This window comes from Dictyostelium discoideum (genome assembly GCF_000004695.1).
Source record: "Dictyostelium discoideum AX4 chromosome 2 chromosome, whole genome shotgun sequence".
NCBI lineage: Eukaryota > Evosea > Eumycetozoa > Dictyosteliales > Dictyosteliaceae > Dictyostelium > Dictyostelium discoideum.
The window spans coordinates 4,098,755-4,119,803 of record NC_007088.5 but is presented as its reverse complement, the minus strand read 5'-3'; the positions used below and the strand labels follow the sequence as shown (position 1 = coordinate 4,119,803).

Genomic DNA, 21,049 nt, shown 5'->3' with positions numbered 1-21,049 from the left:
TTTTTTTTTTTTTTTTGGTAATATTTGAGGCAAGTGACATTTACAAAAAATTGAAAAGAAAAGAGGGGGACATTAAATTTAATAATAGTTTTAAAAACACCACTATAAAAAGTGTTTTATACAAAATAATATGAAATCTTTTTTTTAATATAAAACAAGGACTTAAAAGTACCAATATTTTACTGACCATCATTGAAATTTGGAAAAATTGTGATTTAAAAAAAAAAAAAAAAAAAAAAGAAAACCATTTTTGTTTTTGGAAGATTTTTGTAATTTTTTTATAAAATTTTTTTTTTTTTTTTTTTTTTTTTTTTTTTTCCATTGTAACTAACATCTGATGGTTGGTTTTTTTTTTTTTTTTTTTGCCCAAAAAATAAATTTAAAAAGGAAAGAAAATAAATTTTTAATAAAATAATTATACATCATTTAAAAACAATTACCTTTATAAATTTATAAAAATTTAACCAGTTCTAGTTGATATTATTGTTTGATATTTTTATTTTTTTTAAAATTTAATCAATCATTAAATATTTTGATTTTTTTTTTTTTTTTTTTTTTTTTTTTAGTTTTTTTTTTTTGATTTAATATTTTTTATTTATAAATTTTTTATTTTTGTCACTGAAGATAAATATATCTATGTGTGAGTATGAATAAATTGCAATGTGTGTGTGTTTATAATTTTTGTGTTGTCTTTTATACTTGTACCTACAAATTTAATTTTATTTGAATATTATTTATTTAAATATTTTTTTATTTGAAATAAAAAAAAATTAAAATAGAAATAAAATATTATTAAAAAATCAAAACAACCAAAATTTGGATTTATAAGAATATATATTTATATAAAAATGTATAATTGTTTTTTTTTTTTTTTTTTTTTGTTTGAAAAAGAATAGAAAAGAAAAAAAAAAAAGAAAAGAGAAAATATCTAGATTTTGTAAATTGATTGTTAACTATTGAAAGTTTATTGATGCGACTACATTAATGGTAATGAAAAAAAAAAAAAAAAAAAAAAAAAAAAATATAAAAATAAAAAAAAAAAAAAAAAAATTTAATATTGTTTATTAAATGAAATATACTCTTATTTTTTTTTTTTTTTTTTTTTTTTTTTTTAATAATAGAAAATAATATTAAACAATGGCAAATTATTTTTTTTTGAAATTTTTTTTTTTTTTCATCAACCAGCACTCTTTTTTTTTTTTAATAATTTTTTTAATTTTTTTTAATTTTTTTTTTACCACAATCCTGATTTAGATTGATGATTAAATTACAAAAAAAATTTCATCTCAATAAAAAGAGATCAAAAAAAAAAATTCGAAACTACAAAATTTCTATAAGCCCAATTTGGGTGATAGAAATTCTTATTAACCCGAGTAAAATATAAAGAATTTTAATTTTGTATGATAAATATCATAAACAATCATTTAATATCTAAAAGTTTTAAAAAAAAAAAATTAAAAAAAAATAAAAAAATAATAAAAAAAAATAAAAAAAATAAAAGGAAAAGAAAAAAAATAAAATCAAAATCAAGAAAATTTGTGGTTATTTTTAACAACAACTTAAAATTATTTTTATGATAATAACAAAAACCACAAAAAAAACAACAACTTTTGATTTTAATTTTAATTTTTTTTTTTTTTTCATTCTCTCAGAAATTTAATATATAAAATTTAATATTATTACTTATTCTTTGGGAATTTAATTTTTAATAAAAAAAAAAAAAACGTCATTGTACTGATTTTTCCAATAAACCATATAATAAAAAAAAAAAAAAAATCTATATAATTAGAGATTTTAAAAAAAAAAAATAAAAAAAAAACCCATTCTACGAATTACCTTTGATTGTTGTGTGTTATTTTTAGTTTTTTTTTTTTTTTTTTTTTTTTTCAAATCATAACTTCCTCCAATAATAATTAAACAATCAATATTATTTATTATTTTTCATTTTTTTTATTTTTTTTTTATTTTTTATTTTTTTTATTTTTATTTATAGATTTTAAAGAGAAAATAAATCATGATTGGAAAAATCTTTTCTATTTTTAGAATTACTATTATTGTTGTTGCTATTATTTGACTTTGGTGAATCTATAATTGGTTTTGAATGGATTGACGATAGTTTTGGATTATTATTGTTATTATTATGATGATGATATTTTTTTTGTCTTTTTTCTTCACTACTATTTATACTTTTATCAATTTCTTCGATTGAATCACTACCAGACTCATAATCATTTTCATTTTCATTTTCATCATCATAATCTTCACTACCTGTATAATCATTTTCATCGATAAATTCTTCTTCATGTTGGCCAATTTTTTCAAACTTTTCAATTACACTTAATAATCCACCTTTTCTTTTACTGCCACCATTAAAACCTAGTGAATTTTGACTTAATAATGATTGTGCATATATAAAATTATTTGATTTTCTTTTTCTTTTATTCTTCTTTTTCTTTTTAGTTGGAGTAGTACTTTGAGAACTTAATGAATTTTCGGCTGATTCATCACCATCATTAATGAATGAATCATGTAAATCATATTTATTTTCACCAATTCCATCTTCTTCTTCATCATCATCATCATCATCGTCTTGACTATTTCTTCTTTCGATTTCTGAATCTTCCTCAGCTTCAGAATCTTCAAAAAATTTATCATTACCATACGAATCTATATTTTTGTCTCTATCTCCAAATCTATATCTATCTCTATTTTTCTTTTGAAATTGTTGTTGAGTTTGTTGTTGAGTTAAACCAAATGTAAATAAATTATTATCAATATCGTCTAAATTAAAAATAGATTTTTTATCAACTTTTTCTAAAACTATTGTATTATTATTATTATTATTATTATTATTATTATTATTATTATTATTATTATTATTATTATTATTATTATTATTATTATTATTTTTGAGATTGATAATATTATTAAGATTATTATTTTCGAAAATGACTGCATCATCTCCTTCATCATTGTCATCAAATTTATCAAAAAGATTTTTAGGTTTTCTTCTTTTAACTGGTGTTAAATCGGGTGTTGTAGGTGTTGTTTTTTGAGGTGGTTGAATAGGTGTTAATTGAATTGAGATTGGTTTTGAAACTGGTGATAATGGTAGTGGTTTTGAAACTGGTGACAATGGTAGTGGTTTTGAAATTTGTGGGGGAGGGGGTGTTGGTGTTGGTGATATGTAAATTTGTTGTTGTTGTTGTTGTTGTTTTTGTTGAAAAGATGGCAATGGATTTGAAACTATTGGGGGAGGGGGTGTTGGTGTTGGTGGTGTTGGTGATAATGGAAATGGTTTTGAAATTTGTGGTGTTGGTGTTGGTGTTGGTGAAATGGTTTTTTTGATAGGGGTTAGATTTGGCGTTGATGGAGGTGGTGGTGTTGGTGTTGGTGTTGGTTGTTGTGGTTGTGGTTGATTTTGAGTATTGATATAATCATTAGTTGTAATGATTTTTTCATTTTCATTATTCTCCCTTAATAAAATTTTTGAAAAATCAAATATCAACTCTTCATCAGGAGGTAAATTTGGAATCTCGTATACTTTCTTATGTTCAGGTTGTTTTACTTTTCTAACAAACGGAATAAAATTATTTCCCAAAGAATTATTTAAATTTGATAATACAGTATTATTTGAAATAATTATTGGATTAGTTTTCATTGATTGATTGATACTAGATGTTGAAATTATTGGTTGTTTTTGTTGTGGTGGTGGTGATATTTTATTTATAGTTGAAGTTGAAGGTAGTGTTGTTTTTGTATTTGTATTTGTACTTGTACTTGTACTTGTTGAATATGAAGTAGAGTTAATAGTGGTTGAAGTAGTTGCAGTAGTTGGTATTGAAGTCCCTATTGCTGTTGTAGTAGTGGAAGTTGTAAATGGTTCATATCTATCATAACCATAATCTCTTGGTGAATCATCATAAGCTAAACCTATACCATCATTATCGTTATCATTATTATCTAATGGCATTTCACTAACTACTTTTTTAACAATGTCAGGCATTTTTGATAAATCAGTATAATCTGAAGAATATTTAATAGCATCAATTGATTTTGAAATTGAAATTAAAATATTTGTTTTATCAGAATGTTTAATATCTTCAATATCTGTTGAAATAGAATTTAAATGACTATTCTTTGATAATATCTCTTTATAATTGAAATTGGTTTTATGATTTACAACATTATGATTTAATTGCATATACCTAATTTGATCATCTGCTAAATAATTTTTTGAATTCTTTACTCCTCTACTTGTTGTAGATTTCTTATTATTTTCAAATAAACTATCATCATCTTCATAATAATCACCACCACCATCATTTAATTCTATATCATTATCATCATTTGAATAAATATTATTTTCATTAATTTTAATATATTTTACTAATGGTATTGAGTCAATCATTTTTGGAGAATAATGAAAAACAAATGATGATTCTTTTAAATTTGATAAAGAATCTAAATTTGATTGAGACTTTTCATAGATATATTCTTCATAGCCTTGAGTGATTAAAAATATACATCTACCATCACGTTTTCTACCAGTTCTACCAGTACGTTGTGTATTCTTTAATGATGATTGTTGAACATCATAACATACAACCAAATCCACTTCACCAATATCCAAACCTTCTTCACCAATACAAGTTGATACTAAAACATTGATATCACCATTAACAAAACTATTTAAAATAGCTTGTTGTTCTTTCTTATGTATACCTTTAACACCTTTATCAGTTGCTGATTGACCATAGAATGGCATAACTTTAATTAAAGATTTACCACCACCACCACCACCATTATTATTATTACTAATAAAATCAATAATCTCTTGAACTGATCTTCTAAATTGTACAAATATCATAACTTTTGAAGATCTTGGATTATTGGATTGAAAATGTTCAATTAAAACATCATTTAATTTAATTAATTTATCATGTACTAAACCATTATCAATTGATTTCTTTATTTTAATTATAAATTGTTTCCAATTTTCATTCTTTGAGAAAGCTTTAATTGTTTTTGATGATGCATCTTCTAAATTTGAAATTTTATCATAAAAACTTTCCAATCCGTGAACTTTTAATAAAGCATAACCCTGATACAGTGTTTGTAAAGTAACCAAAGCTCTTAACAATTTAAATTTATTACCACCACTTCCGTAAACTGGAGAATTGCTAAACTGAATTGACTTAATTTTCTCCAAAATAAAAGAATGACTAACCCTATCGGGTGTGGTGGTTGGATTTAGTATATTAAACTCAAACAAAACTTTTAATTTATCAACAATGAAAAATTCATAATCTTTAATGATCGATTTATAGTCGTCACTCAATGCTATTGACAACACATCGGTTTTCTTTGAATGAATATACGGTTTGATATCCGCGGAATCCTCAGACCTCAATTCCATATTGGAGATCAGTAAATTGTTGATCACCTTTTGTATGGCCGCATTGTTCGAACCTGGTGTGGCTGTGAGCGCCAAGACCCTGAAGAACCTATTCACCTTTAGAATCAACTTGATCGCCACGCAATAGTCGTAATTGCCCTGCGCACGATGTGCCTCATCGATAACTATGCAACATATCGAGCGAGGGTCGCAATTACCACTACCGATATCGTTTGCCAAAATCTGAGGTGTTGAAAAGAACACTCTTTTGCTATTCCACAATGACTGTCTTTTCAATTTCGATGTGGTGTCACCAGTGAATTGAATTGAATCTGATTTCGGTATACCAGTGTCCCTATGAAATGCTTCGATCTGTTGTGAAACCAATGATTTCGTGTGAACCAAGAATACCAATTTCGATTTCGGAAACCAATGATAATAATTTAACATTAAAATACTAGCTATAAAGGTTTTACCTAAACCAGTTGGTAAACAAATCATTGTATTCTCTAAAAATGCTGATTGAATGAATTTAAATTGATATTCTCTTATATTATCCTCTGGATATAAAAATTCTCCAATCATTTTCTCATTTCTATAAGGTTCTTGATTTTCACTTGAAATTTCAAATCCTTCTGGTAAATCTTTTGTATACCTTTTCATTCCTTTAAATTTATCAATAAATTTAGTTGTTGTTGTTGTTGTTGTTGGTGATTTATTTGTTGTTGGTAATGTTGTATTATTCTTTATTGGTGGTTTTGTTGGTAATGATGGTTGTAATGGTTTATTAATTTGCGGTGTTTTAAGTATTGGTAAAGTAACATTTAATTTTTGTTGTTGTTGTAATGGTGGTGAAATTGTATCTAAATTTATTATTGGTGGTTTTGTTGTTGCTGTTGTTGTTGTTGAAGTATTTGATGTAGTTGAATTTTTGAGTATAGACGTGGCTGAAGGTATTGTGGTAGATGCTGTAGTAGTAGTTGTTGTTGTTGTTGTCGACGTTTTTGCTGCTGTAGAATTTATTACATTTGATGATCCTGTTATTTCAACATTTGTATCAATATCAAATTCAAAGTCGATATCAAAATCCATATCTTCAATAATTATTGGTTTATTGTTATTATTATTATTATTATTATTATTATTATTATTATTATTATTATTATTATTATTATTATTATTATTATTATTATTATTATTATTATTACTACTATTATTATTAACGTTGGTAGTACCACTGCTACTACTATTTGAAGAGTCTACTTCCATATCCTTAGGAGCAGAAGAGGATTCACCACTATTTTTATTTAAAATGTCATCAGAAAATGAAAGTTCAAAGTCATCAAGTTCAATTTCGATTGGGTTATTAATATTATTGTTATTGTTATTATTATTATTATTATTATTATTATTATTATTATTATTATTATTATTATTATTATTATTATTATTATTATTATTATTATTATTATTATATACACTCTGTTGCTGTTCTGTTTGTTGTCGATAAGGTGATGTGTTTTTTATATTATTTACATTTTGTTGTTGTTGTTGCTGCTGTTGTTGTATTGTTTGTGGCGATTTGTATGGTGTATTTGATGTGGTGGTTGTTGTTGTGCTATTATTATTTATAGGTTGAGGTAAAGAAATGGGTACATTTGGATTTTGTATCTTTTTTGGTGACTGATACTGAAATGGTTGAAATGGTTGTTGTTGTTGCTGTTGTTGTGGTTGCTGTTGCTGTTGCTGTTGTTGTTGTTGCTGTTGTTGTTGCCTTTGTATTGGTTGTGGCTGTTGTTGTTTAAAAGGTGAAGCTTTTTTGAAAGGATTTAGAGGTGATTGATTAATTGCACCATTTCCAAATGGATTGGCCGATTCATTCCTAACAAAAGGATTATCATTTACTGGTTTATTTAAAAAACTAAAACCAGAACTATTTTTCTTTGAATTTAAATATTTGTCTCTAAAAATAGAATTTTCCCCCATATATATTACATATACACAAATAAAATAAAATAAAAAAAAAAAAAAAACAAATTCTTTTTTTTTTTTTTTTTTTTTTTTTAATTTAAACTTTTTATTTGAATTTTGAATTTTGAATTTAATAAATGTGCATATTTAATACTGCTTGTTTATTTATTTTATGTATTTATTAATTTATTTCTCTATCTATTTGTTCGTTTGTTTGTCAAAATTTTGTAAATGAATTTTACTTTTTTTTTTTTTTTTTTTTTTTTTATTTTTTTATTTTTTTTTTTATTTTTTTATTTTTTTTTTTTTGAATTTGAATTCTCAGTATTACCCCATTTTTTTGAAAATTTTTTATTTTTTTTTATATTTTCGTCGAATGCTGCCATCTCTCATTGTTTGTTAATGAAAAAAATCAAAAAGAGATGACAGAACTCAATGGGAGTAATAATGAAAAAAAGATACCCTCATTAACAGATCATAGTGTATTTTATAGGAAAAAAAAACTTTATGAAAAAGATGAAACACCATTAGATTTCGAGATGGAATGGGATCCAGATCATAAAATATATACACCACCAACCTTGACACCATCTTTATTTAAACCAAATTTAAATATAATTACACAAGATACAATTGAAAAAATGTCAATTGATGAAATTCAAATTAAAAATATACAAACAAATAATAATATAATAACACCACCAGATAATAATAATAATAGTAGTAATAATAATACACCACCACTACCACAACAACAACAACAACAACAACAACAACAAATAAATGTAAATAATGAAAAAGAAAATGAAAAAGAAAAAGATATAAATGATATTGTAAATAAAGTAACAATTGATGATTTCAAATATAATCATCAACAACAACAACAACAAAATATAAATAATGAAAAAAAGGTGAAAAAGAGTTCTGCAAGTATAGCAGGACATGGTCATCATCCTCATAATCAACAAATAGCATTGCAAAAGAAACCATGGTTTCAAAGATATGGTTTAAAGAATAGCAATAATAATAATAATAATAATAATAATAATAATAATAATAGTTATTCACCAATGTTATCACCACCAATTTTATTTAATAATCATCATCAACAACAACAACACCATCAATTATATAATAATAATGATAATTTTACAAATCAAAGCAATTCATACAAATTATCAGAAGTTTTAGAAGGATATTTATATTTAATAGTTAGATTTCTATTAATTTGTATTTTATTTTTTGCTATTTACATTACATTTAATAGTATATTACATGATGTAAATTTCAAATATAAACAATACTCTGCAGAATTGACCAAACAACTTGAAAAATGTTCAAAATTATATAGTGAAAATAGATGTTCACCACTTACTAGAATACCTGCAATGGAACAACAATGTACTGAATGGGAATTATGTATTGCAAAAGATCCTTCAACTTTACCAAAGTAATTATAAATATATATATATAAATTCTTTTTTTTTTTTTCAATTTATTAATAATAACTAATTCTTTTTTTTTTTTTTTTTTTTTTTTTTTTTTTATATCTATAACTGTTTAGATCAAAAATACTTGCAGAGATATTATCAGAAGTTTTAGATAGTTTTGTTTCAACAATGTCTTATAAAACAATAGTGTTTTTAATTTGTATTATTTGGATGATGATTTGGATACCAAATAAATTATTAGCAAACAATAATAACAACAAAAATAAGAATAATAATAATATAAAAAATAATAATAATCCTTTTTTATCATCACCTCAACCAACTCAATCAATTTTTGCAAAAAATTTATTTACAATTGAACAAAATGATATATCTAAAAATTTTGAAAGAAGATTAATCTCTGATTGGAATAAATAAATAAATAAAATAAAATAATTATATAAATAAAATAAAAATGTTTTTTTTTTTTTTATTGTCAAAAATTCCTCATGGTATCCATTTAATCTATATCTACCTATCTATACCTATATATATTTACAAATTTTGTGTGTTTATTTTATTATTATTATTATTATTATTATTATTTAAAACTTTTTTTGATTTTGATTTTCACATTGATTTATAAAATTGTATTTATAACATAATTTTCAACATATGGTATTGATTCAGTGGGTAAAATTGAAGCAGGATATAATGAAACTAAAATATATTTCTCTAATGAAACTATTATAATACCACCACCAACATTTAAATTTGTATTTAATCCATAATAACTTCTTGGTTTAACTGTAGTAATAATATCTAAATAATTACGATATTAATATATATATTTGTGTATGCGTGTGTGTATGTGAGTTATAATAATAATAATAAAAATAATAATAATAATAATAATAATAATAGTTACATTTTGAACCTGATATACTAATTAATTCTTGATGTAAAGTTCCTTTATTTATTCCATCTATAATTTGAATTGCTTCATTTACTTTTATTAATAAACCTTTTTGTGCTAATCTAATAAATGATAAAATTTGTAAATTTTAATTAATTATTTATTTTATTTTATTTACTATTATTTATTTTATTTTATTTTATTTAATAGTTACACTATATTTTTTATTTTAGGAGTTGAAAAATCTTTTGAAAACATTGCAGCAGACATAATAAATTTACCTACTAATTGGTTGACATATTTTTCATATTTAGCTTCAGGTTTATATGAAGGTGGTAAAGCGATGGGAATAGATGTTGCTGCTAATTTCTCTAATAACTCTACGTTTGGTGATGGTATTTGCTTTTTGCTTACTACATTACTACTACTACTACTACTAATACTATTATTATTACTACTGCTGCTTTTTGTTTTGGTGGGTGTAGTTTCAGTGTTACTCATTTTTTTATGTTTTACAAAAAATGAAATGCTTTTTTAATTTTTAATTTTTTTTTTTGTCCCACATTTTTGTTTACCAATACTTTTAATTTTATAACTAATTAATTTTTTATTGAAATTAATATAATTTATAATACTTTTTTTATTTGATTTGTTATTTTTTAAATATAAATTAATAAAAAAAAAAAATTTTTTAAATTTAAAAATTTCGAATTTTTATTTTCTTATTTTTTAAGAAAAATATAAAAAAGCGTATGTGGTCTAGTGGTATGATGCATCCCTGCCACGGATGCGAACTGGGTTCGATTCCCAGCATACGCACAAAATTTTTATAAAAATAGAATGATCATAGGTTCGATTCTGTTCTACGAATGTTAAAAAATTAGTGGAAAAAGGTTTAGAAAGAAACGAAACAAAGAAATAAACGAGAATTTATACATATAATAAATAAATCACTGTTATATCTTCACCGCCACATTCATTCCTCTTAATTTTACCCTATTTTTGCTCAATAAAGCAAGGGCTATCGTCCTGTATACTTTTCAACAATGGCTGATGATCACTCAACTGAATTACAGTTAAATCATACAGATAACAACACAACCAATACAAATAATACCTCCACAACCTCAACAACAAAAAACAAAAGTGCAAAAATCGACACACCTAAAAAACAAACCCCAACAAACCAACTCTCACTTAACAAAGGACTTGATAATCAATTAGATATCATTGCACCTCCATCGTTACTTCGCACCAACAATCAATACAACTATTATGGAAATACACATACGACCAACTTTTTGTCAAAATTCAAAAATTAAAAGATCCAAAAGGCCGTGATACAATGCAAAGATTCCATGCTAGATGTCTTCCGATTAATCATCTACACAACAAGTTTGCCCCATTTGCAACAATGAAATGAATAATGATCCCTATGGTCATTTGTTTTTCAATTGTCAACACACAATCAACTTCATAAACCACGACAAATTAAAATATTTTATATATAAAAATTGCAATGGAAACAAAAACTGGTCACTAACAAAAAACCGAACAACAAAATTATACACACTCATTTATAAACCACAAACAAACAACAAAGCATTTAAACCAGATCCAACTATCAATATTAATTTTCATTTTGCAGAAAACGCACAATATAAAAAATACAGGTTCAACTGGAATTATATAAACACAAATCTTGATCTAGTCAGAACACATGCATATTGGAACATAATCTCATTAGTTATTCACCAAATATGGATATGGTTATGCAAATCATTATTTGACATCAATATAACTCAATCAATTGACAATTGGAACAACCAAATAAACAACACAACACTAGATTATGATATATTAAAATCAAAATGGCACAAGCTAATAAGATTGGAATATTCAAGAACGTTATCAAACTTTAACCAATACTCAATTAAAAACAACTTCACAAAAACTCAAAAAGAAACCCAATGGTCTGAAACCATCAAAAAATTTAAAAAAGAATGGAGCATAAACACAAATGAACCAATTCCAACAATTACACCACCAATTAATTATTAATTACCTAATCTAAAATAACATACCATTTTAAATTCACAAAAACTAAAAAACCCAAAATAAATAAATAAAAATAACATACTAATTGTATACTACAATAGTTTATTTATATCAAAAAAAAAAAAAAAAAATTCTACGAACAACAACAACAATCAATCAAACATTTCGATAATTTCTGTGCTTCAACATCATCATCATTAAATTTTGACAAAAGTGCAATAATAGAAATCAACCCCCACAAAATCACTGATAAACACATAATAAACAATATTCCACAATCAAAAAGAATACCAATAACCAAAAAAGATCAATCAGAAAGAGTCCTAGGCTATTTCTTTAATCATAATGGTTTACATAGGAAATTACCAGAAACAATGAAAACACTGAATAAATCATTAGTACTATGGAAAACTAGTGGCACAACATTAAAAACAAAACAACCATCATAAACACCTACTCACTATCACCAATAACATATTTATCATATCTTGAAGAATTTACAAAAGATGAAGAAATTCAAATTAATAAATTAATCTCATGGTTTAAGAATTCTCCCGCAAATTCTGAATCACCAACTCTCAATACCAATTCCATTGAAAACAACACATCAACCATCCATTCTCGTGCAAAAATACCTTTGATGTGTTATGATAGATCATTAAAACCATTAAAAGAAGGTGGTTGGGGTATGTGGAATATACAATTACGACAAGTTGCTCAAAAGATTTGGATATACAACAGATTTTTACAAATGCATAAATCTGCAAACAATTCAATATACATGATAAGTTGGATGGATCAAATCATCAACAAATCAATCTCTTCTCCATACCTTATAAAAATCAAAAAAGAATGGGAAAACTATGCAACTCAAATTGGACATCTAAAAGATAAAGTTCAAATCCTACAACCAATATTAATAAAAAATCAAACCTCTCAAACATTAACCACTAATAATATTCCACTACCACCAACACTCAAAGAAATCTACTTGACAATACTCAACAATCACCAATGCAAATCAAAAGACTATATTGGTAAGAAATATTCAGATTTACTTCTTACTTCGCACCAACAATCAATACAACTATTATGGAAATACACATACGACCAACTATTTGTCAAAATTCAAAAATTAAAAGATCCAAAAGGCCGTGATACAATGCAAAGATTCCATGCTAGATGTCTTCAGATTAATCATCTACACAACAAAGTTTACCCCATTTGCAACAATGAAATGAATAATGATCCCTATGGTCATTTGTTTTTCAATTGTCAGCACACAATCAACTTCATAAACCACGACAAATTAAAATATTTTATATATAAAAATTGCATCGGGATGAAATAACCTACAGTAGCACCGTTTAAATATAGTGAGGTTATCATTTTTTAAGGTATACTGTTTTTATATATGTTGGTATTTAATAAAAAATGAAATCAAATAAATCAAATAAATCAAATAAATCAAATAAATCAAATAAACCAAATTATACAAATAATAAAATTGTATTTAATTAGATGAATTGATCAAGCAGATAAGATTTGGAAGCACTGATTGTGGAATACTATATTCTTTTCAATGAATATCAGGTTTTTCAATCCATGAGGTTCTATTAATTCTAATATTTTCTTAAAATAAAAGAAGAGACGACTATGGATCTTTTTCAAGGAATAATTTTTTTTTTTTTTTTTTTTTTTTTTTTTTTTTTTTTTTTTAATATTGGATTAACAAGATTGATATATGTCCATCTGTGTTAATACGAGTTTTATTTAATATTTATTTAAAGGCTTATCATTTAAGCTGAAGGGTTATTTTAATCATATGAATTGATCAAAAGATATAATATTTGGGAGAGATGATTCTGGAATACAATAGTAATTAGCTGTTGTTTTTCTTAGCTTGATCGTTGAAGTGAGAAGGATCTTAGGATCTTTGAAGTTATTATGGTCTTTTGCTGATAAGTTTTTCAGATCTTTTGCTTTTTTGATGTATTCTAGAGTGGCCAATTTGTGCCATTTCTTTAGAAGGGAGCTGTATGATAGTGATTCATCTGTTAAAGGATCTTCACTGTATATTTGATTGCAAATCCAAATCCAAATGTTGTGGAGGATAAGGGCCATTAGGTTTCTATATGCGAATGATCTGGTTAGATCATAGTCTATTGCTTTATAGTTCCATTCAAAGTATTCTTTGTGGAATCTGTGGTTGGCGTAATCTGCATTCACTTCTTGATCTTTTTTGGCTGTCGGTGATAATTTTGGAGTTATTCTATTAATGAAATTGTTATTTTGCCTAATTCTTGTATGGTGCCAGTTTTTACCTTTGCCTGTGGTAATATAGATGAAATTTTTGAGTTTATTTATTTTTATGAATTGTTTTGTTTTCTTGCATGAGAAGAACAGGTGACCGTATGGGTCTTTGCTCATATCTTCTTTGCAGAGTGGGCATTGTTTGTTGTGAAGGTAGTTTATTGGAAGGCATCTGGCATGGAATCTAAACATTGTGTCTCTTGTTTTAGGGTCTTTTATCTTCAGTATGTTGTTGAAGAGTTGATTATAGCTGTAGCCTCTTAAGTTTAGAGATGATTGGAATTCCGTTTTAGGGATGGTTGGATTTTGGTCTTGAATTGTGGTATACCATTCTGCCAGTGAAAGTGGTTGTCCATTTTCGTTTTTTATGGATGTGAGATTATTGTTGAAGATTGCTTTTTTTATTCTTATTTTGTTCCATTCATCTAAGTTTTCTTTTAGGTATCTGGATGTGAATTTGTTTTTTTGGATCTGATATTCCCAGCTTTTGTGATGAGATGAGTTTGTTTGTTTGGTTTCTAGTGCTAGGATGAACTGGTTTATGATCCAAAGTTTCTGCGCCAGTTGTCTCAATTCTATATTCCAAATGTTCCAGCCCCCTACTTTAGTGGTATCTGCTTCTTTGGTTCTCATTAAATTAATAACTTGAAATCCACTAGCATTTTTGTGTTTGGTGCCGATAAAAACCATTCGACTAATTTATTGATTTGGTTTAATTCCTCTTCCTTAAAGTTCTCTACATATGAATAGTAGGTTAATTTAGAGAGTGCGAATGCTTTGAGGATGTTGGTTTTGGTTTTGATTGTTGAGTCAGTGGTTTTCCATAGTACTAAGGATGATCTTATTGTGTTTAATATTTCTGGTATTTTTCTTGTTATCCCTTTGCCTGTGAAGAAGTATCCCAAGTATCTTTCTGGATTTGTAGATATTGGTATTCTTTGGTTGGTATTGTCTGGGTTGCCTATAAGAATTGATGAAGATTTGTCGATGTTTAGTTTTGAGGAAGTGGCTTTGCAAAATGAATTGAAGTGTTGTAGTACTAATTCAAGTTGTTGAGAGTCTGGGACCATTGAAGCCGAGTCGTCTGCAAAGCTTTGGAATTTCTCTCTGTGGTCGCTGTTGTTTAGAGGAAGGCCAGTAATTCGGTCATCTTGTAAAATTTTTCTAGCTAAAGCCTCTATTACAAGGACGAACAGGGTGGGTGATAGTGGATCTCCTTGTTTGACTCCTCTTTTGATCTCAAAGGGTATAGTAGTTCTACCATTAATTTCAATTCTTGCTTCAGATTTGGTGAGTAGATTCATTATCAGGTTGATTATATTGGTTGGAATGTTGATGTGTTGTAGTGATCTGAGTATTGAACCGTGTGAAATCGAGTCAAAAGCTTTTTCGAAATCATATAGTGTAATTATTCCGTTAATTCTTTTATCATTACAATAGTTGATTAATTCGTTCATTGATATGATATTATCTATAATGAATCTGCCTGGTACGAAACCTTTTTGATTGTGGTTGATCACTTTCGTTAGTATTGGGATTATTCTATTGTTTATTAGTTTTGAGTGGATTTTATATATACAGTTAGCCAGTGTAATTGGTCTTCTGTTTTTGATTAGTTCGGGGTCTCCCTTTTTAGGTATCGTGATAATGAGGCCTTCTTTGTAATTTTTGCTAATTAGATGAGGATTTCTTAGAGTGTCGTTGAATGCTGAGGCCAGTATTGGAGCTAGTTTTTCTTTGTGTGTTATGTAGAATAAGTTTGGAATTCCATCTGGGCCTGGAGATTTGTGTGGGTTCAATTGTTTTATTACTTCTAGGATCTCTTGTGTTGTGAATTCATTTTCAAGGTTGTCCCATGTTGAGTCCCTGGTCACTGTCCAATTTTCCAACATTTCATAATGAGATGGTGCGTCATCTTCTTTGTAGTCATAAAGATTTGAGTAATATTTTACGTATTCTTCTTCGATCAATTCCTGTTTGTTGATTGTTCTACCTTGTGCATCTTTTACTGCGTTGATGGTGAAATCATTGTGTCTTTTCTTGATTCTCGCGGAGATGTACTTGAGTGAGGTTTCTTCGCAATAGTTGTTCAATTCTTGTTTAAGTTGTTCTTCTCTTTTTTTAGACTATGGATCTTTTTCAAGGAATAATTTTCATAATATAATCAACACAATTGAAAAACGTTTTATTGATCGCAAAATTTAAATATTAGCCTCCAATATTTGGGAATATTGGCATAGAATCGAACACCTGACCTAATGTTCGTTTCCACAAAACTTGCAAGAGGCGAGATTCGAACTCGCGAACCGAATGGATGAGATCTTAAGTCACACGGATTTAACCAGACTTTCCTACCCTTGCTTTATATGAAAGTTTATTTTTTTAATCCTTATTGAACGCATTCATTGAAAAAATAATCAGATCGAAAAAAACAAACAACAACAACAATCTCTTTTTTTGATTATTTCATTTTTCATATAAAAAAGACTTAAAAAACAAATAAATAAATAAATAAACTATTTTAAAAAGCCATCTTTTTACTTTATTGTAATTTATTATTTGTTTCGTTTTGAGAATTTTGCGTAGCAAAATTTTCAAAAAAAAAGCAAAAAATAATCAGATCGAAAAAAACAAACAACAACAACAATCTCTTTTTTTGATTATTTCATTTTTCATATAAAAAAGACTTAAAAAAAAAAAAAAAAAAAAAAAAAAAAAAAAAAAAAAAAAAAAAAACCTGGGAACCAAGTTAATTAGAAAATTTCCAGATTTTTAACTTTTTAAAGAAAAATAAAAAAGATAGAAAGAAAATAAAATGAAAATCACAAACAACACCACAAATATTAAGCAACACAAATGCCTACAAAAAATAAGCGAAATTGTGGATAAAACTCAATTAAAAAAAAAACAATTCAAATACGTCATAAACATCAATCACGAACCAGACGATAAAATAAAAAAAGATTTAGAAAAAAGTTTGGACAAAAAAGATGTTTTAATCAAAAGTAATAATACATTCAAAATTCTCACAGACAGTATTAGTACAGTAATCTATTTTGTAAATATGTTTGATGCAGAATTAAAAGGACAATTTATAACCACTATAAGACCAAAAAATATGTATACAGATTTTGATTGGTATAAATCACTCACAGAAATAGAATGGGTAATAGAAAATGAAGGATGTAAACTAATTAAATCAGAAATTAAAGGCGAAACTCTAATTATCAAAACAGTGAAAAGAGTCGTAGAAGAATTTGACACTATCATTGAACTAGACAATCTAACATTAATTGGACACTCCAACAAAGGATGGAGAGATCAAACCTCATTACCAGAAAATCAAGAAGAAAACAAAAATAAAAAACAATCAGATGAACAACAACCACAATCTACATCAGAACAAATACCAAAACAAGGAAAAAGAACAATCATTATCCCACCAATCACATCCTCATCTAATGATAAAACATTTATGGCCCTAGATGATACAGCTCAAAAGGTAATAGAAGCATCACTAGAAAACGTAGATGAACTAACAAGAATAGAGAATGAGATCAATACACAATCGATAAACAATCAAGAAATTAAAACAAAATCAGAAAAACCTATCGAACCACCATCTCCATACAATACACCAATAAAACAACACGGCGAAACAAAGGGACTAACAACGGAAGAAAAACTTAGAGAGGCAAATGATATCTTCGACTTCACCAGCCCAAACACTGATGCAATAAGAAAAATAGAATTCCCACTTTCAATCCCTTCAAATCAATGGTTCTTCTCCTCTCCAATAAAACATATCATGAGTTTCAGCCCAACCTATGGTACACCATCGAAAATTATCGATTCACCAAGTAAATTGTTAAACACACCAAAAAAGAAACAACAAGGCAAAACAAACAAGACCAACAAAACACCAGTCAAACCAAAATTGGGTGAATATGGACAAAAAAGCATAAAAACAAAAATGGATGAAGATATAGACAACTTCAACAAGGAAATTCTAAAACAAATCAATAAATCAAAAAACCCCACAAACACACAAGACCAACAACACAATGAACAAAGTAAAGATCAGTTAGAAGACAAAATAAACCAGAAACTTCAAAAGGTAGATAAAAATCTACCCCAAATAAAACTATAAAGAAAAACACAATAAGAATAGGTGTTTGGAACGTCCAAGGATCCAACACCATCCAATCTGCCAGCATAATAAACACCGTTTTAGACAACAACAAGCTGGACGCAGCACTTCTAACTGAAACAAATATAAAAACAAATAAAATTTACTCAATAAATCAACAATATAAAAACAAAATAACACACCACGCACCAATTGATAAAACAGGACAAGGGGTGTCACAAATCATCATCAACACCCGCAATAGAACTTCCTAAACATCTCAAAAAATACAATAATTCACTCAGTACTTTCTATAAATAAAAAAAAAAAAAAAAAAAAAAAAAAAAAAAAAAAAAAAACCCAAGTTAATCAGAAAAATAAAAAAGATAGAAAGAAAATAAAATGAAAATCACAAACAACACCACAAATATTAAGCAACACAAATGCCTACAAAAAATAAGCGAAATTGTGGATAAAACTCAATTAAAAAAAAAACAATTCAAATACGTCATAAACATCAATCACGAACCAGACGATAAAATAAAAAAAGATTTAGAAAAAAGTTTGGACAAAAAAGATGTTTTAATCAAAAAGACCCTGTAAAAAAAAAAAAAAAATAAAATGAGATCTAGCATCTCAAGGAGAAGCAAATAATAATTGCGTTATCCAATTCAAAAAAAAAAAATGAACGCATTCATTTTTTTTTTTATGTGCGAGGACTAAGTTGAGAAAATTATGAAAAAAAATATTTTTATCTTTTTTTCTTTTTTTTTTTTTTTATAATTATTAAAAAATACCATAAATTTATTAATTAATTATTGTTAAAGCTTTATACTTTATTTTTTTAAATAATTAATTGGAGTTGGGCCGCTCTTATCATAATAATTATGGACACAAATGATTCTACCATTACCTTGACATCTTAGGTATATTAAAATAATCAATCTGATAAGTTGCTAATTACCCTCTCTTTTTTTTTTTTTTTTTTTTTTTTTTTTAATCAATTTTTTGTTCTCAAATTTATTTTAAAACTAAAAATATTTTTAACACACCAATAAAAACAAAAAACTTTTTTTTTTTTTTTTTTTTCCAAATATTTATTTATATTTAAGATCAGGTAAAACAGTTACAGTTAAATTATAAGAGGAGGGTAATAGAGAAGGGGATGGTAAGAGGAAATCATCACCTCCAATTCCATTATGACTAGTTGATGGGGAATAACTGTTATTATTACTATCATTATTAAAATTGTGTCGGTGATGATTATGATGATTATGATGGTTTTGATAACTGCTACTATTTAAAGAGCTTGAATCATTATCACCAATATTATCACCACCACCACCATCAACATTACCATCACCATTTGTAGCTACTCTATTGATATTATTTGTATGTCTATTATCATTGATATCATCATTTGGTGGAGAACTACTTGGAGAGGATGAAAAACTATTCATTGAGGAATTACTAGTAATTGAAGAACTTGTCATTGAAGGATTATCAGTATCAATACTATGATCATTAATTGAAAAATTTGATGATAAATTCTTTCCACCATGTTTAAATCCAAAACCCATCTTATACTTTGGATTATTATTTATATTTAATTTTATACTATTATTTATACTACTATTATTATTATTATTATTATTATTATTATTATTATTATTATTATTATTATTATTATTATTATTATTATTATTATTATTATTATTAATATTATTATTATTATTATTAATATTATTGCTGCTGTTGCTGAAGCTATTTTTTCTACCACCATTGTTATTATTATTATTATTATTATTATATCTATATTCTTGATCATCTTTAATTAAAAGACTAACAGCATTATAGGATTGTGCTACTTTATTATTTTGTTTTACATTATTATTGTTGTTATTATTTGACTGATATACATTATTTTGATTATTTAATTTTAAAGATATTTCCAATTGAAGATTAGAGATTAAAGTATTCCATTTTAAAATATTTTCATCCAAGATCTTTGAAAGTAGATCTGATGTTATTTTTTGGGAAGGTTTATGATGATGATGGTGGTGGTGATGGTGATGATGTTGTCTAAATGCACTTGGTTGAATTAATTTCTTTAAATTATTACATATTTTTACGTATTCATTACTTCTTTGTTTCTCCAACTGAACTAAATCATTATATCTAGTTGTACCATTTGATTTTGACATAATCTCTTCCAAAGATTTTTGAAACTTTGAATAATGTTCATTTGTCATCTCTAATAATTCATTTACTTTTTCAATTTCACTTTGATGTTTAAATTGTTGTAATTTTTCTTTTTCTTTTTCTTTTTGTTCTTTTTCTTTTTCTTGTTGTTTTTTTACATTTTCATTATTTTCATTTTCATTATTTTCAATAGTATTATTATTATCATCATCATCATCATTATTAACATCTTTACCATAATTTGAAATATTTGGACAAGATTGTGATAAAACTAATTCTTTTGTTAAATTTTTAACTATATCAATATCATCAACATTATTATTATCTTGATTTTTATTACCACTACTACTTTTATTAATACTTCTTGTATATTTTACACTTGTATTTAAATTTACATTTTTCTTTAATTGATAAATTAATTTTCTTTTTTCTTTTTTTTCATTTAATAATCTATTCCTAATATCAGAGAGTTCTTGATTCTTATTTTCAATAACTAATGAAATCAATGAATCAATACCTGATATAATATTTAAATCCTTTTTACATGAAGTAAATCTCCAAATACTATAACCACATGCATTACAATAATAATCTAAATCTGTTGGACTTATAACTGGTTCACCAATATCACT

General features: G+C 25.8%; 9 protein-coding genes and 2 non-coding genes across 11 annotated transcripts in view; 6 read left to right on the top strand and 5 right to left on the bottom strand.

Moving 5' to 3' along the window:
- Positions 1-1,996: 1,996 nt before the first annotated feature.
- DDB_G0274841 (hypothetical protein) lies at positions 1,997-7,705 on the bottom strand (the record flags this gene model as incomplete). The annotated part of the gene is made up of 2 exons (XM_638922.1): positions 1,997-7,361; positions 7,701-7,705. The coding sequence occupies 2 exons, from the start codon at positions 7,703-7,705 to the stop codon at positions 1,997-1,999; spliced, it is 5,370 nt and encodes a 1,789-aa protein (XP_644014.1).
- An 86-nt stretch (positions 7,706-7,791) lies between these two features.
- Positions 7,792-9,237, top strand: DDB_G0274715 (hypothetical protein; the record flags this gene model as incomplete). Its single annotated transcript, XM_638921.1, has 2 exons — positions 7,792-8,819; positions 8,934-9,237. 2 exons carry the CDS (start codon positions 7,792-7,794, stop codon positions 9,235-9,237), a joined length of 1,332 nt encoding a protein of 443 aa, XP_644013.1.
- Positions 9,238-9,439: 202 nt separating this feature from the next.
- DDB_G0274253 (hypothetical protein) lies at positions 9,440-10,216 on the bottom strand (the record flags this gene model as incomplete). Its single annotated transcript, XM_638920.1, has 3 exons — positions 9,440-9,621; positions 9,728-9,837; positions 9,930-10,216. The coding sequence occupies 3 exons, from the start codon at positions 10,214-10,216 to the stop codon at positions 9,440-9,442; spliced, it is 579 nt and encodes a 192-aa protein (XP_644012.1).
- Positions 10,217-10,463: 247 nt separating this feature from the next.
- tRNA-Gly-GCC-2 lies at positions 10,464-10,534 on the top strand. Its single transcript has one exon. It is a non-coding gene; the product is annotated as a tRNA-Gly (tRNA).
- A 227-nt stretch (positions 10,535-10,761) lies between these two features.
- Positions 10,762-11,037, top strand: DDB_G0274717 (hypothetical protein; the record flags this gene model as incomplete). Its single annotated transcript, XM_638919.1, has 1 exon — positions 10,762-11,037. One exon carries the CDS (start codon positions 10,762-10,764, stop codon positions 11,035-11,037), a length of 276 nt encoding a protein of 91 aa, XP_644011.1.
- A 97-nt stretch (positions 11,038-11,134) lies between these two features.
- On the top strand, positions 11,135-11,776 carry DDB_G0274719 (hypothetical protein; the record flags this gene model as incomplete). Its single annotated transcript, XM_638918.1, has 1 exon — positions 11,135-11,776. One exon carries the CDS (start codon positions 11,135-11,137, stop codon positions 11,774-11,776), a length of 642 nt encoding a protein of 213 aa, XP_644010.1.
- A 748-nt stretch (positions 11,777-12,524) lies between these two features.
- Positions 12,525-13,124, top strand: DDB_G0274839 (hypothetical protein; the record flags this gene model as incomplete). Its single annotated transcript, XM_638917.1, has 1 exon — positions 12,525-13,124. The coding sequence occupies one exon, from the start codon at positions 12,525-12,527 to the stop codon at positions 13,122-13,124; it is 600 nt and encodes a 199-aa protein (XP_644009.1).
- A 470-nt stretch (positions 13,125-13,594) lies between these two features.
- On the bottom strand, positions 13,595-16,488 carry DDB_G0274837 (hypothetical protein; the record flags this gene model as incomplete). Its single annotated transcript, XM_638916.1, has 3 exons — positions 13,595-14,045; positions 14,732-16,201; positions 16,442-16,488. The coding sequence occupies 3 exons, from the start codon at positions 16,486-16,488 to the stop codon at positions 13,595-13,597; spliced, it is 1,968 nt and encodes a 655-aa protein (XP_644008.1).
- On the bottom strand, positions 16,365-16,447 carry tRNA-Leu-UAA-2. Its single transcript has one exon. It is a non-coding gene; the product is annotated as a tRNA-Leu (tRNA).
- A 413-nt stretch (positions 16,489-16,901) lies between the features above and the next one.
- On the top strand, positions 16,902-18,236 carry DDB_G0274721 (hypothetical protein; the record flags this gene model as incomplete). Its single annotated transcript, XM_638915.1, has 1 exon — positions 16,902-18,236. One exon carries the CDS (start codon positions 16,902-16,904, stop codon positions 18,234-18,236), a length of 1,335 nt encoding a protein of 444 aa, XP_644007.1.
- Positions 18,237-19,312: 1,076 nt separating this feature from the next.
- Positions 19,313-21,049, bottom strand: part of DDB_G0274301 (Ras GTPase domain-containing protein) — a gene marked incomplete at both ends in the record, with an annotated part of 2,880 nt that continues 1,143 nt past the window's right edge. Inside the window, one exon of the mRNA XM_638914.1 lies at positions 19,313-21,049. This exon is cut by the window's right edge and continues 821 nt beyond it. Within this exon, the coding sequence (XP_644006.1) occupies positions 19,313-21,049 (1,737 nt within the window).